Source organism: Nomascus leucogenys, chromosome 22a (assembly GCF_006542625.1).
Source record: "Nomascus leucogenys isolate Asia chromosome 22a, Asia_NLE_v1, whole genome shotgun sequence".
NCBI classification, from domain to species: Eukaryota; Metazoa; Chordata; class Mammalia; order Primates; family Hylobatidae; genus Nomascus; species Nomascus leucogenys.
The window spans coordinates 89,816,853-89,834,375 of NC_044402.1; the positions used below are offsets into that span (position 1 = coordinate 89,816,853).

Below are 17,523 nucleotides of genomic sequence, written 5' to 3' on the forward strand. Positions count from 1 at the left end.
ATTTTCTTTTTGAAAAAAATCCTGCAGTTATATTTATTGAATTCTGAGCTCTACAATTTTGGTTGTTATTGCTGGGAACTCTCTTTTACTTAACTACGTCACCACTTATCAAGAGACTTTAATAATTAAGAGAATTTGTTTTTTTTTTCTCCTAGGTTTACTTTATCATCATCAAGAAATAAGAAGCATGCTAAGAACAATTTTACATGTGTAGCATGTCACCCAACGGAAGACTGCATCGCATCTGGTCACATGGATGGCAAAATTCGTCTTTGGTCAGTTTACTCATGAAGAGCATGGCGATCATTTATGTACTATTTTACGTTAGTCCTGTAGAACAGGGCTATCTCTGGGTCCAAGGAAACAGCCTCCCTTTCCTTTTTTGTGTGCCTTTCATTTCATACTTACTGTTTTAGAATTTCTAGCCTTGGGCTTATAAAGCGAGTGAAAAATTTTTTGTTGCCTATAATCATTTTATTGAAGAAAACTTTTTGTTTGCCTTTATCCAAAAAGGAAAGACTGACAATAGTGAATATCTAGGAGGGTACCACAGATGGCATATTATTTATAGAAGTCAGTCACTCTGGTTAGAAATAGAAAGTGTGCACATTAAGACCAGAAGCCTTCATATTATGATTGATTATGTTTGGTATATATTATGTTTATTGTATTTGGCATGCCATTATTTTCCTAACTTAAACCTGCGGTCAAAATAAGAGTTTTGTTTTTCTCCAATAGGAGGAATTTTTATGATGATAAGAAATATACGTACACATGTTTACATTGGCACCATGATATGGTTATGGATTTGGCTTTTTCAGTGACAGGTAAGTGCAGGTTTAATTATTAAAATGAACTTTTGAAGTATATGTGTCAAGTGTTTTAATTCACTGTATTTTTAGTTTGGAAGATTTAAAACTGCATGGGCCAAATGAATTCCAAACACTTGTGTATTACCCCTGTATTTTGGGCTTTGCTCAGCACAATATGTTTTAAGTTTTGAAGCCCTTCAAAGTTCTAAAGTGTACATTTGTGATAAAAATCTCTGTTGTTGACGTAACCTATTTAAATTATATGACTTTTTGAAGGTATGTCTGTCTACATAACTAAGTGTGTGTGGTCCATAACTGTAGCTTATCAGGTGCAAGTAACTATTCTAACACTACATCCGTTATCTGATTTAATCATTGATCCTAGGAAATGAGTGGCACGATACTCATTTTACACATAAAGGAAGTAGGATTTGGAGTTGATAATTAACTTGCCTAACATCACATGGCGAGTAGGTGGGTTTGGACCTGGTTCTGATTTTAGAGCTCTTGTTTTTAACTGTTTGTTACATGGCCTTATTTGACATTAGCTATTTTAAATTAATCTCCATCATTGTTTCATTAAGCTGCATGACTTCTGTCACAGCTTTGTGTAGTGTAGCTATAGCAAGTAAAAATACCTTTAAAGTAAGGTGGTCTTCAACAGAAATACAGGGAAGTACATCTTGTCTTTGTTTACAAAGATCCATGTGGTGAAAGTTACATCAGTTTATTTGACTGGTCCCATGTGGTGAAAGTTAGGTCAGTTTATTTGACTGGTCCTGTAAGAAAGTTGCTACATACTAGAGAAGATTGTGTGCCTAAAAAATGAGAAGCCAGGAAAAGTGATTTTTCTTTCTGCAAGTCTTCCTGGAGACTGACAGGACAAGTCTTAGATGGTACCATATGCTGTGGTATCCTTAGAGGCTTACTTGGGTTTAATGCCCAGAAGCCCCGGGAAATAGGAGGCACCTTCAACCCAATTATGGTTTGGGGACTAATGACTAGTGTATGGAGACAACGTAGGCTGCTCATTTGTATTCTCTACCCTCCTTCCCACTCCACACCTTCAAAATACTAGTGAGTGCTTGGTATCCATATGTACGTGTCTGTATATGTTCCAGGCAGGGTTTTTTTTTTTTTTAAGACAAGGTCTCACTTTGTCACCCAAGCTGGAGTGCAGTGGCACCATCTTGGCTCACTGCAACCTCGACTTCTTGGGCTCAAGCAGTCCTCCCACCTCAGCCGCCTAAGTAGCTAGGACTACAGGCACGTACCACCAGACCCAGCTAATTATTTGTATTTTTTGTAGAGACGGGGTTTCACCATGTTGCCAGGCTGGTCTCAAACTCCTGACCTCAGGCGATCCCCCCAGCCTCCACCTCCCAAAGTGCTGGGATTACAGGCGTGAGCTACCGTGCCCGGCCGCAATTTGAATTGTTGATGTTATATTTCAAGTAGCATGAATATTTTTAAATGAGAAATAATGGTTACAGTATGTAGTTGTCAGTGAAATGTCCTTACTAACTGTGGGGGTGTGAGTTATTAGAAAAAGAAAAAAATAGCTGTGTAAATGTAAAAGAAATACAAATTTTAGTTGTTTTTGAGAACTTTTGAGGCACATATGAACTATATGCACAATGTATCATATATGTGTATATATCAGATTAAACTTGTTAATTTTGTTCGTGTACATCACAACTACATACCTTTAGTCTTCTGTTTAGCTAGATTTTATCAGCTTGCAGCTTTAGAGAATTTGATAAAAACCCCATTGTAAACCAGTGATCTTTAAAACCAGTCGTTTTAGATTCATGAAAGAATGAAAAATGGTTATTTGATGGAATACTTTTGAGAAAACAGTCTGAAACAGCGTCCTATTTATCCATTTAGTCATTAAGATAGTCTCTTGCAGGCTTTTGTTTTCAAACCATTAGATTTAATTGGCCGCATTTGACTGGTGGCTACCGTGTTGACAATACAGCTGTTGATCAATTTGAGGAGAACTGATGTTTTTATAGTATTGAGCATTTGAATTTGTAATCATAATAAATACTTTTCCACTTTTTAGGTCTTTATATCCATGAGTTAGGATTTTTTTTCTGTATGGTTCTCATATATATTTTTCACTAGACATTTGATGGTCTTTTGATAGTATTTTTTACTCTGTGTTCTAATTGACTTGCTAGTATTTAAAAATAAAATTGATTGTTGTATATTTCTCTTACAATCAGCTAAATTTGCTTATTCCGTAAGTTTATCTGTAAACTATTTTGGCTATGCCTTGATGTAGTCATGCTGTCTGTGAACATGGAAGTGATTATTTCCTTCTTTCCAATCCTTAAGCCTTTCTGGTTTCATTTCAGTGCACTAGACATCCAGTTAACGTTGAATCAAAATAGTAATAGTATTCTTAATCACAAAGGGAAAGTTTTCAATAGTTTAACTTTTAGTGTGGTGTTTGCTATAGATGTTATCCAAGTACTCTTGATGAGATTCAAAGGGTCCCATCCATTCCTGAGTTTCTGAGAGGTATTATCATGAATGCGTATAGAATTCTGTCATTTGCTTTTTCTGCATCTATTCAAATAATCATGATTTTTTTCCTTTTGTTCTGTAAGTGGGGTTACATTAATTTATTTTTCAGCTGTTAAAGTAATCTCATTCTTGCGGTAAACTCTGCGATGACATGATATCCCTTTAATATATCATTGGTATAGTATTTTGCTTAAGAATTTTCATCTGTTGTGAAATTGGCTTGTATTTTTTTATATATATAATATTTTTGGTATAGTATTTAAATGTTTAGAAAAATTTATCAGTGAAGCTATCTTGGCCTAAAAGATGTTTGTTTGTCCAGCTTTTCTAGTTATCAACAGAGGAGTTGGTCAGCAACAAACTAATCAGATATCACTGGAAAAAAAATTCCTGAACCAGTGATCATTTGTCTTCAGAGTATATTAAAAGATATGAAGACACTTTTTATAGCTTTAAATGAGTTTATTTCTCTAGTACGGTAGGAAAAATAAAAGTGTTAATTATATTTTTCTTTCTCTTTTTTCCTCAAAACACCGTCCTTTTAATTTCTTTGAATGGATATGAAGGCACAAGTCTGCTGAGTGGCGGTCGTGAATCTGTACTTGTAGAGTGGCGCAATGCAACAGAGAAGAATAAGGAGTTTCTCCCGCGTTTAGGAGCTACTATTGAACATATCTCAGTCTCGCCTGCCGGAGATTTATTCTGCACTTCTCACTCTGATAATAGTAAGTCTAAATTTTTTGTTGTGAGGAAATATATAAACACCATAAATTAGCTAGCATCTGTAGGGAACAGAGAATAAAGAGACCTAAAACTAAGAGTAGCGTATGAGATTTAATGAGCCTTCTTTTCCTTGCATTACTCCTCTCTTATCCACCCCTCTCTACCCCCAGGCACCACCAGAATTCAACATTTTTGAGAATTATTTTTATAAAATGGAAGGCTAAGTGTATTTGGTTATTGATGTGCCACTTACATTTTCAAAGTCTTTTAGTATGGGATGACATGGGGAAGTAAAGGGAAGGTTTGGAAGTGGACATTAGTGCTTTCATAAACCTGGCGTTTTCAAAAGAATACTGCAAGATTCTCTTGATACAGTTCTTACCTCGGGGCAAGAGTCCTATAGATTTGATAGAAATAGAGGCAGTCTTGTATTTCTCCAGAACTTTGTTCATCCAGTGACTACTCAGCCTAGACTAGGGTATCTTTGTAAATCCACTTCCTTTTCTTTAAAAAAAGAACAATACTGTGAGCAGCCCATTTAGTGGCATGAAAAAGTTAAACTATCTTTATTAGATATACTCTTTATAGATTTTGCATTAACACTTAAAATGTGTTCATAGGCACAACTGATAAAAACTTAAAGACTCCAACAGAAAAGCCCCTATCCCCACCCCTAGATTTTCCACTAAATCACAAAATATATTCCTGATTTTCTAGTAGTACTCTGAGTTCATTGAACCTACTGGGTTTTGTATTCTGATATATTTCAGAACGGTATAAACTCAGGTGACTCCTTCACCTTGAAACTCTAACCCAGGGGTGTCCAATCTTTTGGCTTCCGTGAGCCACATTGGAAAAAGAATTGTCTTGGGCCAGACATAAAATATACTAACACTAATGATAGCCGATGAGCTAAAAATAATAATAATAATAATATTTTCAGAGAGTTTATGAATTTGTGTTAGGCTGCATAAAAAGCCACCCTGAGCCACAAGTTGGACAAGCTTTCTCTAACCTATTGATATTTAAATACCTATTTTTTTCTACCCACAGAGATAATAATTATTCACCGAAACCTTGAAGCATCTGCAGTAATTCAAGGCCTAGTGAAAGGTATTGCAGAACTCAGTGGATTTGGAATCATGAACATTTTAAAGAGTGCATATTTCTCTTACTTCACCTGTTACTTTTCACTACTTCTGCAGATAGGAGTATCTTCACTGGTTTGATGGTTGATCCAAGAACTAAAGCTTTGGTTTTGAATGGAAAACCTGGCCACCTGCAGTTTTATTCTCTCCAGAGTGATAAACAGTTATACAATGTAAGATTTTGATTCATTAGCCTTGAAATTAATGAAAGCTCTTTACAATACCACTGGAGTCAAGCAATTTGTTTAGTAACTTTTAAAACAAGATCCTGTGCATATGTTTTCTTGAACATAGTATTATCCGTGGTTACTTAGTTCAGTTGTTCAGAGCCTAATTCCATTGAGGCCACAGTTGCAGATTACATGTAAGCCAGTTGGCACTCCTGTACATGCTGTCTCTGTCTTTTGTTTCAGAATGCCCTCCTATTAGCTATCCCATACATCTGTGCTTTTGAGTCACAAGGATAAAGAAACAAAAATAGGTAGATTGACAATACAAATTTGTATTTGCTTCATGGTGACACTATCATATTCACATATTGAAGATAAAATTTTCAGTGTAGATTAGAGAGGAACACTTCTTCCAATCCTGATAAGTCTGATCCAGATATCCCACTTTTCTTGTGCGCCACAGTACTCTTTACAGATCTGTCATAGCAACTGTGACACTAGCTCTTTTTCACCGTGGCCTTTAGGCCCCTTAAAAAAAGGAAGCATATTAATCTTTTTATGTTTATCTCAAGTATAATGCCTGTGAATTGTAAGCATTTAGTACACTTAATAGTAGGCATTTTATTAGTATAGGCAAGGAAATGGGATTTTTTTTAAAACAACCATAAATAAATGCTGGCCTACTTACATTGGCTATCTTTTTTCATTTCTTAAAGATTGTAGGTTTATTTCTGTTCTGCTTGTTTCTAGTGATGGAGAATCTAGCCTTGAGATGATGTAAAGCTGTTTGTTCTTAGAAACAAAAGAAAGCACTACTATAAATTAACGGTTGTGTTGTATCATATAGTGGGTGTTAGTAATCTCTAATATTCAAGGTCATTGAAGAATAATTACCACCAAATCGATACTATATAATGTGTTCCCTTTTTTAATGGCAATTTTGGTGTCCATAGTAACAATTAGTTCATTTTTACCTTTATTTAAAAATCTATTACTATAGAGTACGGAAGTTGTCTTGGATGTAGTTAATTATCATTTCTTGAATGCTGTAACATTTGTGTATTCATGTTAATAAACATTTTGGTTTTTTTTACTCATCAGTTAGATATTATACAGCAAGAATATATTAATGATTATGGTCTGATCCAAATTGAACTAACAAAGGCTGCGTTTGGCTGCTTTGGTAACTGGCTTGCAACAGTGGAACAGCGGCAAGAAAAGGAAACTGAGCTTGAATTGCAAATGAAACTGTGGATGTATAATAAGAAAACACAAGGGTAATACTATCTGTGTAGCCACTTAATTTCAAAGTATAAAATATTTCACTTCCCATTTTACAGTTTCAATTGTCTTTAAGATGTTTCATCTTGACAAGGTTTAGATTTAGAGATATGGGAGAGGTTTTATTCTAATAAAACCTTTAAGCTTTCTGCTCTGAGAAGGCATTGATGTCCTCTAAGTCATAATGTCATCTCATAATGAAGAAAGAAACATGGAAAAGTGACACCTCCTCAAGGGCATAATACCAAATTCTAGGCAAATCCAGGATTAGAATCCAAATGTTCCCTTGCTCTTCCGTTAACAGCATACTGCCTTTTGAAAAGAGGGAGTGTAGGTAGAAGTGTAGCATAGTATAGTGTAGCATGGATGTTGTGATTAGATAAGGAATCCACTCTCATACTGTGGCTATAATAACCACATATCAGATCTTTGCTCTGTGCCAAGAACTTGGCTTAGAGCTTTGTACCCATTATCTTACTCTTCAAAAGAACACTGTAAGATAAGCCTGTTGTCTATATTTTATAGGTGAAGAAACAGGCCCAGAGAGATAAGTGGTTGTCCCTAGTCACTGTTGTTATAACTTGTGCTTTTATAAAATCACAACCCTATGCTGCCTTGATGTTCTTTTAAGAACACAGTCCTAGTTGTCTTTCATTCACAGCGTTGCCCTCTAAGCTCGAAACAAGCTTTAAGAAGTCATTTAGGTGACTAAAAATAGTAAATAATGACCAGCCAGTTTGACTAAGTAGTTTCCTGTCTATTTTTCCTTGCCCCAAGTGGGGCGTTTCACGGCCATTCCATTTTTTATTTTCAAAAGTAGGCAGGAATCTGGGTTCTATACAAGTTTCCTGCAGAGTTTGATACAGTAGGCTTTTGAGTATCATTGATTGGTGACCTGTTTTATCCTTATTTTGTACCAATGTAGTAGTGGGTTGACTACTACACATAACGTTCTCTAATGTCACACAAGGGCAAAGGTGATATATTAGAACTCTTTGCATCCTCTGGCCGTTAGAGGTAGAGCACTCAATTGTTTGTCATTCTATGTGATTATCAGTTGCCTGTTGTTCAAGATGCTATTGTAAAATGTACAGCATGTCAGAAATTCTTATATACATCACTTTGTCCTCATACAAGAATAAATTTGTGGTTTGCTTCCCGCTAGGTTTATTCTTAACACTAAAATTAACATGCCACACGAAGACTGCATTACAGCTCTCTGTTTCTGTAATGCAGAAAAATCTGAACAGCCCACCTTGGTTACAGCTAGCAAAGATGGTTACTTCAAAGTGTGGATATTAACAGATGACTCTGATATATACAGTAAGTTATTAAATATGTTATGTTTAAAGTGTGCGCAATTTTAGGAATTAATTTCTTTTTCTCATGACTTGTATCCATCCTGGGAGGACATTTTCTACTTTATTGAATTCTACAGGATATTGCTTAATTTTAATAGATTTAAGAGATTACATTTTACATGCCTTTTTCCTCAAATCTGTTCCTTTTAAATGGCATTCTTGATTAATCATGTGCTGATTATTCTGTTTTTTTAGGGTAAAGTAAAGGGGGCTTTTACCAAGAGTCCTTTCACTCCTCCACTAGAGGGAGGTCAAGGTCTCCAGGAGAGGGCATAAATTTCAGAACAGTCAGTATTTTGTAGCAATTCTGACTTAAAGAAGTTGTGGGGAACAGGTTTTCTTGTTTTGTGTCTTTGTTTCTTTTTTATTTTATTTGTTATTTGTATGTGTGTCTTTGTTTCTTAATCCCTACTGCTTATAATGTCCCTCGTTTAGCAGTCTCCCTTTAACAGTGGGGGATATATTCCAAGACCCCCCCGCCCCAGTTGATGGCTTAAACCGCAGATAGTACCAAACCCTATATATACTGTTTTTTTCCTATACATGCATACCTGAGATAAAGTTTAATTTGTAAATTAGGCACAGTAAGAGGTTAATAACTAATAATAGAATAATTACAATAATATACTGTAATAAAAGTTAAGTGAATATGTGCATGCTCTGTCTCTGCCTTTCTCTCTCTTTCAAAACATCTTTTTTTACTATACGCAGCTATTTTCAGACCTCAGTTGACCCCTGGGAACTGAAACCACAGAAAGTGAACCCTCAGATAATGGGAAACTATGGGGAACTACTGTAGCATTCTCTAGCATTTACACAACTTCTGAACATTATGGCTTATATTTCCACAGAAAAAGCTGTTGGCTGGACCTGTGATTTTGTTGGTAGTTATCATAAGTATCAAGCAACTAACTGTTGTTTCTCCGAAGATGGTTCTTTACTAGCAGTTGGTTTTGAGGAAATAGTCACAATATGGGATTCTGTAACATGGGAACTTAAATGTACATTTTGCCAACGAGCTGGGAAAATAAGGTAGGTAGATCTTTGGGAAGTATGTAGTACTATTTTTTAACTTATTTAAACAAATCTTAAAACTCTAGTAGTCATTTATGCCCTCTCCAAAAGTAGCCTAAAGGTCAGTGGGGCAAGCAGCTAATCAGAATGCTGGAAAGCCAAAAATTCTGAGTCCACAAACTGTGCCAACATTTCTGAAATTCAGGTTAACATTTAACTCTTGGCCTACATATTTTTTCTTTAGAATACTTTCATGGATGTGCTGAATGGTAACAGAAGCTATACATAAGCCTCAGGGGATCCAAACCTTCTTATTTTCTGTGTATTCCCATAAAAACCGTGCTATGCGCCAACCTCATTGTTTCCGAGAGGCGCAGGGGAAAGTAGCAGCAGCATTTTCAGGTCCTGCTTCAGGTAGTTGGGCCTGAGGACAGAATCAGATGCCCAATGAGATCGTCTCTAATTCCCAGCATGTCTGATTCTGAATTTACTTTGTAAAACTTTCTTCACAATTGAAATTGCAAGTTTTCTTCTTGTCGGTAAATAGGATTTTTGTCAGATGACTATACATTTCATGTATCTTCTCTGTTACATGTTAATTGGTATACTGCACAGTGTGTTAAAGAATTGGTCATCCGATCTGTTTTCCTAAAGAAATAGCTAAATAAACCCTTCCTTTTGTACTCCTTAGACACTTTTTTCTTCAGGATAATTATAAACAAAAACATATGTGTCTATATAAAAATCTGCATTACATAGAACTAATACAGTCACTGGAAGCCTGCAGTTCTTTGTAACTGAATTTGCTAGAACTGACTGTTGATAACTTCCTTGTGGTTTTAATCTAGGCATCTTTGCTTTGGGAGATTGACATGTTCAAAGTATCTACTTGGTGCTACTGAAAATGGCATTCTTTGCTGTTGGAATCTGCTGAGCTGTGCATGTAAGATATTTTTTACTCTAAGGTGATCTGGCAAAGCGCATAGGGAGTTGACATTAAACTTTGGCATTTAAGGACTTAGGGATCATATCATCAGGTCTGTACTTGGAATAGTCAGTTTTTTATGTGACATATGATACCACCAAAATTTGGAATACTGGGCCTGTAATAGACATTATTTATTAACTGCATAATTGTTGATAAGTCAGCTTCCATTATCCTTACCTTTTTCTACTGTTTTCAGTGTGTGTGACTTTCTGATGCCCTCCATATTCCCCATCCTCATAACAATTTGAATAATGTTTTCTGCTCATTTTTAATGCTTACTAATCTGCATGATCCCTGACAGCTTAAATTCAAATGTAGTCTATCACAGTCCTAACAAATGTGAACTTAGTGGCATTTTACCCATCTGAGTGTATGTTTGGAAGGCATGGTAGTTGCTTATTAATGAATGTGTATGGTAACTTTTTTCAGTATTCTTTACAGTTAACTCTGGTTAACATACTGTCTGCATTTAGCAGCATCAGAAAAACGCTAGACATAAATTTCAATGAAATAATAATCTTTTCATAGTTTGTACAAGGAGTGCTACAGTTCCACTATGTTTTTCTTTTGGCCTGTCACTTTGGTGCAGCCTTCTACAGACCATTTCGGTGTGTCTCCATGTGTGTTAGTTGGAAGCATAAGATTCCTCTTCCTAAGAATAAGAGAAGTTTTTTAAAGCTTTTGGTAAATCTTTCCTTAGAAGTGAATCACTTTTTTTTTCCCCTCAGTGGAGTGGAATGCAAAATTAAATGTTAGAGTTATGGAACCTGATCCTAATTCAGAGAATATTGCTGCAATCTCTCAGTCTTCAGTGGGTTCAGACTGTAAGTACAAACCACACTTTGTAGTAAGAGAACATCTATGACCTATGTTTTCTTAATATAATTTGAGTCAAACTGGCCTTCAAATCAGATGTTAATTGGAAGCCATTTTGCTTGAGGCACGGCCCTTCTTTGCTCCAACTTGTGTGCGTCCATACTTAGTTCTAGGAGAGCTCCAATATGTTTCTTATTTTTCCACAAGCCAATTCGTACTCAGTCTTTAAAATTCAAGAGATTTCACCACTTTGACATATTTCCAACTGCCCCGAGAAGCTTTAATTGGTCATCCTCTATGTTCTTGAAGCAGTTTCTACATACCTCATTTCTAGTACTTACAGACAAAATACTACTGTAATAACATTTTGGTTTCTGTCTTCTGCAGTAGGCCCTGGCCTCTGGAGCAGGAATTGTTTCTCTTTTTTATCCTCATAGCCCTCATTCCTAACCTGCCTGGCCCATAGTAGGCACACAGTAGATACCTCTTGAATCAAAGCCTAAAACAGTCATGACTTGGGCCAGTTACTCAATGGGGTGAGTCCCAGGATTAATGTGATCTGCCAGTCTGAGGCTAGAACTAACCTTTTCAGGCTAAATGTTATTGTCTTTTTGTTTTTTCCCTCTAGTGTTTGTATTTAAACCTAGTGAGCCAAGGCCATTGTATATTCAAAAGGGTATCTCCAGAGAGGAAGTCCAGTGGGGAGTGTTTGTTCCACGAGATGTCCCTGAATCCTTCACCTCAGAAGCTTACCAGTGGCTAAATAGATCCCAGTTTTACTTCCTAACAAAATCACAGGTAACTGCCTCCCTCAAAAAAGGCAATCACTTTGTACATGGAATTTTAGACTAATAGGCCATGACTATTGGTGTGAGTTTGTTTCTAGGTGAAATAGCTTCATTAAAGGATTATTTCCCAAAAAATTATCTAATATGCTCAGCACAGCAGTATTATTAATGTAAATGTATTACCGTTTTACCCCACACCTTTGAGGTTCCTTAGGTATTGCTTGCATTAGCTCTGTGACAGCAAAAAAGCAGAAGACAACTAAAATACTTCAAATTGCATGATTCTTTTTTCTTTTTTTTTTTTCAGTGTTTGATTTGCAATTTTTAAAATGGTGGCTTGAGTTTGGTCTGTCAGTTATATTTTTTATTCATTACCATTTCTTAAGTATCTCTCAGACATAATCTTGTAACTCTCATAGTGGTTATTAAATAGGTTTAAATCATTTATTCCTTTTCCATTGTCAGATATATATATCAAAATGAAAAATTTGACCTTCTCATTTTTTAACACCCTGTAACACCTCGTTTAGATTTGCACTCTACAGTTTGTCTTTTGCATCATTAATTCTCTTTTCAGAGTTTATTGACATTCAGTACAAAGTCTCCAGAAGAAAAACTCACACCAACAAGCAAACAGGTATGTTTTAGCCATTCATAGCAGGATGCATTGCCTCCCTAAAAGGATACAATTACCTTTTAGAAGTCAGCTATGAGAAAAATATTTCACTTGGCCCTAAAAAAGAATTAAAAGCCATATACCTATAAACTGATATGTGTCTCTTGAAAGTTCTAGTGCTCTTTTAAAATTATTTTAATTTATAATACCAGTAATACATGCTTCTGATTTAAAGAGTCAAATATTTTTACAAGGCTCTTCAGAAAAAACTTCTCCAACACCACTACCATTACCCACAATCACTCTCAAATCTTTTAGCTGAAGTTTTTATTTAACTCTGAATCTCTAAGAAATCTCTTAAGAAATGTTTGTATTTCTAATTATAGGTTTTTCAGATTTAGGTATTATCTGTTAACTCTGATCTGTTGAAGCTGAATTTTTAGCCGTTTTTCACATCAGCACTCCCTGCATATACACAACACACACTTTCCCTACTTGTCCCCCAATTTTCCCCATATGGGTAAATGTTAAATTGTTTAGTTCAGTAGTCATTGTCATAGCTGTGTTAACACAATTCATAGCCAAGCCATGTAGTAATAGGCAGATTGTTTTTCCTTTTGTGACCAAGTTTTTATTTTCTCTGGAGTTAATGATTGCCTTTTTATTTCATTTGCTTAGTTTTCTATTCTCATGTAATTCAACCCCAAATTCTGCTCAAGTTGTGTAAGTCTTCTCTCAGTGTTTTCAGATATGTTAAGTATTCTTTCAGGTCATAAAGGATTATTTCCAAGAGCCTTCTGACTGTCTTCAGTCTGGACTGATTGCTCTGGAAACCTGCTACATAGTAGTCATCCTAGGATCTATAATCACCATCATTTTGGGGATTTGTTTGACCTCTATTAGTGGCGTAGTTTTTCTCTTTCTTTGGTCACCCCCCTGTTTTGGTGAAGCATTCTTTTAGTGCATTGGAGGTCAATTTAAGACCTTGCATGTTTGGAAATGTTTTTATTCTCTTTCACTTGATTATTATAAAGTTGTAGGTTGAAAATCATTCTCTCAGAACTTTGACATTATTGTCCTATTATTTTATAATTTCCAGTATTACTAGAAGTCCAATACCATTCTTATTCTTGTTCCTTTATCTGTAACTTGGCTTGTTTATTTTCCTTTAAAACTCATTGGATTAATTCAATAATTTTTTGTTAATTATTTACTGTATGCCAGGGACCATTGTAGACACTTGGGATACAGTAGTGAGAAAAGTAGTCAAGTCTCTAAACTCGCGGTATTCACAGTCCACCAGAAGATAGAGACAGTAAACAACATGTGTTAAGTAAAATATGGAGTAGAGAAGGTGGTAAGAATTGTGGTGGGATAGAGGATAGACGAAAAGATGGCATGCATGGGATACAGCTTGTAATTTTAAACAGGGAAGTCTAGGTAGGCCTTATTGAAAAGATTATGACTTTTTCTCGGAGTTACATATAGGGCCCCTTGGAGAGTTTTGAGTAGAGAACTAAGGAGGAGCTAATTACTTCTTTCTCTATTCTTTTTCTAGAACTCCTATTATTTAGTGCTGGACTTTCTAGAATGGTTCTCTATTATTCTTATTGTTTTGCCTATTTTTTGTTTGTTTTCTGGAAGATTTCCTCATCTTTATCATCAAATCTTTTTTTCTTTTTCATGGTCTGTTTCCATCAAATTTTTTTTTTTGTTTTTGGTTTGTCTTGGTTGCTGCCTTTCATCTAGAGGTTTTCATCAGAGTCTGATGATTCTTGGCTGTCTTTGGATTTGAAAGTGGGTTAAAAAGCCACTTGGAAGTTCTCTGCCTGTGCAGAACTTATCCCCTGGCTTCCACTGTCTGAGCTAATTTATTGAGACAATCTCAAATGTCATTACAATTGACCCTTGAACAATGTAGAGATTGAAAACCTATATATAACTTTTGACTTCCCGAAACTTAACCTGAAGCCTTACTGATAACAGTTATTTGTATTATATGTATTATATACTGTATTCTTACAATAAAGTAAGCTAGAGAAAAAAAAAGTTAAGAAAATCATAAGGAGGCCGGGCACAGTGGTTCTTGCCTGTAATCCCACCCTTTGGGAGGCCAAGGCAGGTAGATCACTTGAGGTCAGGAGTTCGAGACCAGCCTGGCCAACATGGCAAAACCCCATCTCTACTAAAAATACAAACATTAGCCAAGCATGTTGGTGCACGCCTGTAATCCCACCTACTCGGGGGCTGAGGCAGGAGAATCACTTGAACCTAGGAGGTGGAGGTTGCGGTGAGCCTGGGTCACACCACTGTACTCCAGCCTGGGTGACAGAACAAGACTCCATCTCAAAAAAAAAAAAAAATTATAAGGAAGAGAAAAATATATTTATTCGTTAAGTGGAAATAGATCATCACAAAGGTCTTCATCCTCATCTTCACACAGAGTAGGTAAGGAAGAGAAGGGGTTGATCTTGCCATCTCAGGTCTGGCAGAAATAGAAGAAACTCCACATAGACGTGTTATTCAAACCCTTGTTATTCCAAGGTCAGCTGTATCTTTAGGTCTTACTTAGGCTGGTCAAATTAACCATACAAAATTCTTATGCGTTCTTGCCTAAAGGATTCAGACCTACCTGTCAGTGTTCTGAGAACCCCCTACATGAAGTGCAACTGCCTAGATATGAAGATACCACCACCACCACCACTGCTATCCATACCTAGCCTAAAGTGGTAGAGCCCTCTGCTGGGGCTGAGGAGGAGCTGTGGGGTGCTTTCTAAATAGACTTTCCACCAGCCCATCTGGTTTGTCTAGTCCCATTTTCACCCCACATCCAGAGTTACTATTATTACCAACTCCTGAGCATTTGCAGGATTCTGTAGTATGAATTGGGATGCTTCTTGGCTTTCCCTACAGCCAGCTTAGAATTGTGCTTTTTCAGGTCTACTAAGTTCAATACCATCCTTCAGCCTGCTCTCCAGCTTCCAACATGTTATTGTTAAGGCCTTTTCCCTCATTTTCTATCATTGTGAGTATGTGCTCTTTGAAAACCCTTTTGCTGTCATTTTTGTGGGATTTGGTGAAGAAGCAGTGGTAAATGCATGTATTATTCTGTCATCTAAGTGTCCACTGTTAGCTCTTCTCGTAAGTGGGATGCTAGGCCTCAGCTGCTTTCTCTGTGAAATGAGAGAATCATACTAGCTGGATAATTTGTAAAATTCCTTTCATCCCAGACTTTTTATGATTCTGTAGTACTTACTGTTAAGTCAAACACAGTTCTTCCTTTTTTCTGAAATAATTTCTCTTTGTCTTAAATCCTTATAGCTGCTAGCAGAAGAAAGTCTTCCCACAACCCCATTTTATTTCATATTGGGAAAACACAGGCAACAGCAGGATGAAAAACCAAATGAAACTTTAGAGAATGAGCTGGTACAACTACCCCTAACAGAAAACATACCCGCAATTAATGAGGTAAGTAATTATGAAAACAAACTATGTGAAACAGATTAAATGCACTTAAAGCACCTGAAATTGGAGTTTTGACACAGTCAATCTGTAATTTGTTTGCTGTACAACTTTAATACCCAAACTAAATAACTAACAACAAACTGAATAACTTAACCTTGTGATCTGGGATTGTTTTGTCCTGGACCGGGGGTAGGGATGGGGTGGTTGTTGGCATAAATGTAGGAAGGTAGAAATGTATTTTTCTTTGGTTTGGCTTTTGTATAGGGAAAGCCTTTTCATGTTTCACTCTTGGCATTTACAATAAAAGGGACTCCGTGAGGACACTGTAGGAACAGACTGCGGTGGAGGATAAGGTTTTTAATTGCAACCCTGTTTTCTGTTTGACTCCAGCTTCTTCACACTCCAGCCCATGTCCTGCCATCTGCTGCTTTCCTGTGCTCCATGTTTGTAAATTCATTGCTGCTGTCTAAAGAGACTAAGAGGTAAAGCAGTTCTTAAGACAGGTTTAGATACTCTCTTTTGGGAAACAGGATCGTTTGTGTTTATCCTTTTTTAGAGTATTCTTCCACTGTATTTGTTTTTATTTCATAAGCTTTAAAATAGATTTAAAGGCTATAGGATTATTAAGTCAAGTAAAATACATTGAAAATAAGTTTCAAAAAAGATCTTTTATGTGTGTGTTTTAAGGGCTTGGTACATAATTTAAAATTACATTTTTGTAAATTCACCTGCTCTTTTATAAATAACCCATAATTTTTAAAGTGTACTTAGTAACAAAATTCTTCATTTACTTTGTATGATTATATTTCTACATAGGTGTCAAATTAGAAAGTTACTGTTTACAAACATTTAATAGTGTTTATATTTTATTCTGTTATTGTTAAAGTGCTAAGGAAATTCCTGAAGATGTAGATATGGAAGAAGAAAAAGAAAGTGAAGATTCAGAGGAAGAAAATGATTTTACCGAAAAGGTCCAGGATACAAGTAACACAGGTTTAGGAGAAGACATTATACATCAGTTGTCAAAATCTGAAGAAAAAGAACTGAGAAAATTTAGGAAAATAGACTACAGCTGGATAGCTGCCCTTTAGGCCTTGGAGATGGGGAGGATCCTTGGACTTTGTGTTTTTGATGGTATGTTGATATTCCAAAAACATCTATTTTAATGTTACTTCTGTTCTAAAAATAAGATAATAAATATTAACAAGCTTTGCTTTTTTAAAAAACTGATAATATGAACATGTATTTGCATCATGCTTTACAGTTACTGGATCATTGATATACCACATCATTTCATTTTTTTATTTTGAATCACACATCAGCCTTATAAAACAAGTAGGTATTTTCTTCACAGGTGATACAGCAGAACTGAGACTTGAACTGTACAGCATATGTCCCCTTAGCTGCGGTTTGGAGATACAAAAAATTTTGAAAATTAAAAGGCTTTGTTGACATAATTGTTTTAAGTTTAACACTGAAATTCATTTGGTGGCCAAATGTGACCTGAGCTGGAGTGAGGTTTCTTTAGTCCTGATTTATTCCTCTTAGTGTATTTATTTCTCGCAGAGAAGACGAGTTGATTATGTGGTGTTCCACAAACCTCACTGAGGATATTATGTAATAATATGGGCTGCCTAAAATTCTGAATTCAGATCATCTGACCCAAAGTCCCGTTGCTAGTAGAAAATGATCCAGGTCCCCTGTTTTATGTTAAAGCAGTGAAGCTGCTACATCTTAACCACCTAGCATTTTGAGTTTTCCACTTCCCTAATGTACTTTTGTAAAATTTATATTTAGAAGTTAGCA

The 17,523-nt window shown here is 35.9% G+C and overlaps 1 protein-coding gene across 2 annotated transcripts in view; it reads left to right on the forward strand.

Annotated features, from left to right (window-relative positions):
* The window catches only part of WDR75 (WD repeat domain 75), a 33,775-nt gene extending 16,823 nt beyond the window's left edge, over positions 1–16,952 (forward strand). For both annotated transcript variants that reach the window (XM_003253841.4, XM_030803011.1), the window contains exons 7-21: positions 156–275; positions 739–827; positions 3,914–4,072; positions 5,124–5,183; positions 5,276–5,391; positions 6,490–6,665; positions 7,835–7,992; positions 8,882–9,062; positions 9,893–9,987; positions 10,761–10,856; positions 11,477–11,646; positions 12,214–12,273; positions 15,574–15,720; positions 16,108–16,199; positions 16,604–16,952. In XM_003253841.4, the coding sequence (XP_003253889.2) occupies positions 156–275; positions 739–827; positions 3,914–4,072; positions 5,124–5,183; positions 5,276–5,391; positions 6,490–6,665; positions 7,835–7,992; positions 8,882–9,062; positions 9,893–9,987; positions 10,761–10,856; positions 11,477–11,646; positions 12,214–12,273; positions 15,574–15,720; positions 16,108–16,199; positions 16,604–16,808 (1,924 nt within the window). In that variant the 3' untranslated portion in view covers positions 16,809–16,952. The remainder of the gene's footprint in view (positions 1–155; positions 276–738; positions 828–3,913; positions 4,073–5,123; positions 5,184–5,275; positions 5,392–6,489; positions 6,666–7,834; positions 7,993–8,881; positions 9,063–9,892; positions 9,988–10,760; positions 10,857–11,476; positions 11,647–12,213; positions 12,274–15,573; positions 15,721–16,107; positions 16,200–16,603) is intronic.
* Positions 16,953–17,523: the final 571 nt, after the last annotated feature.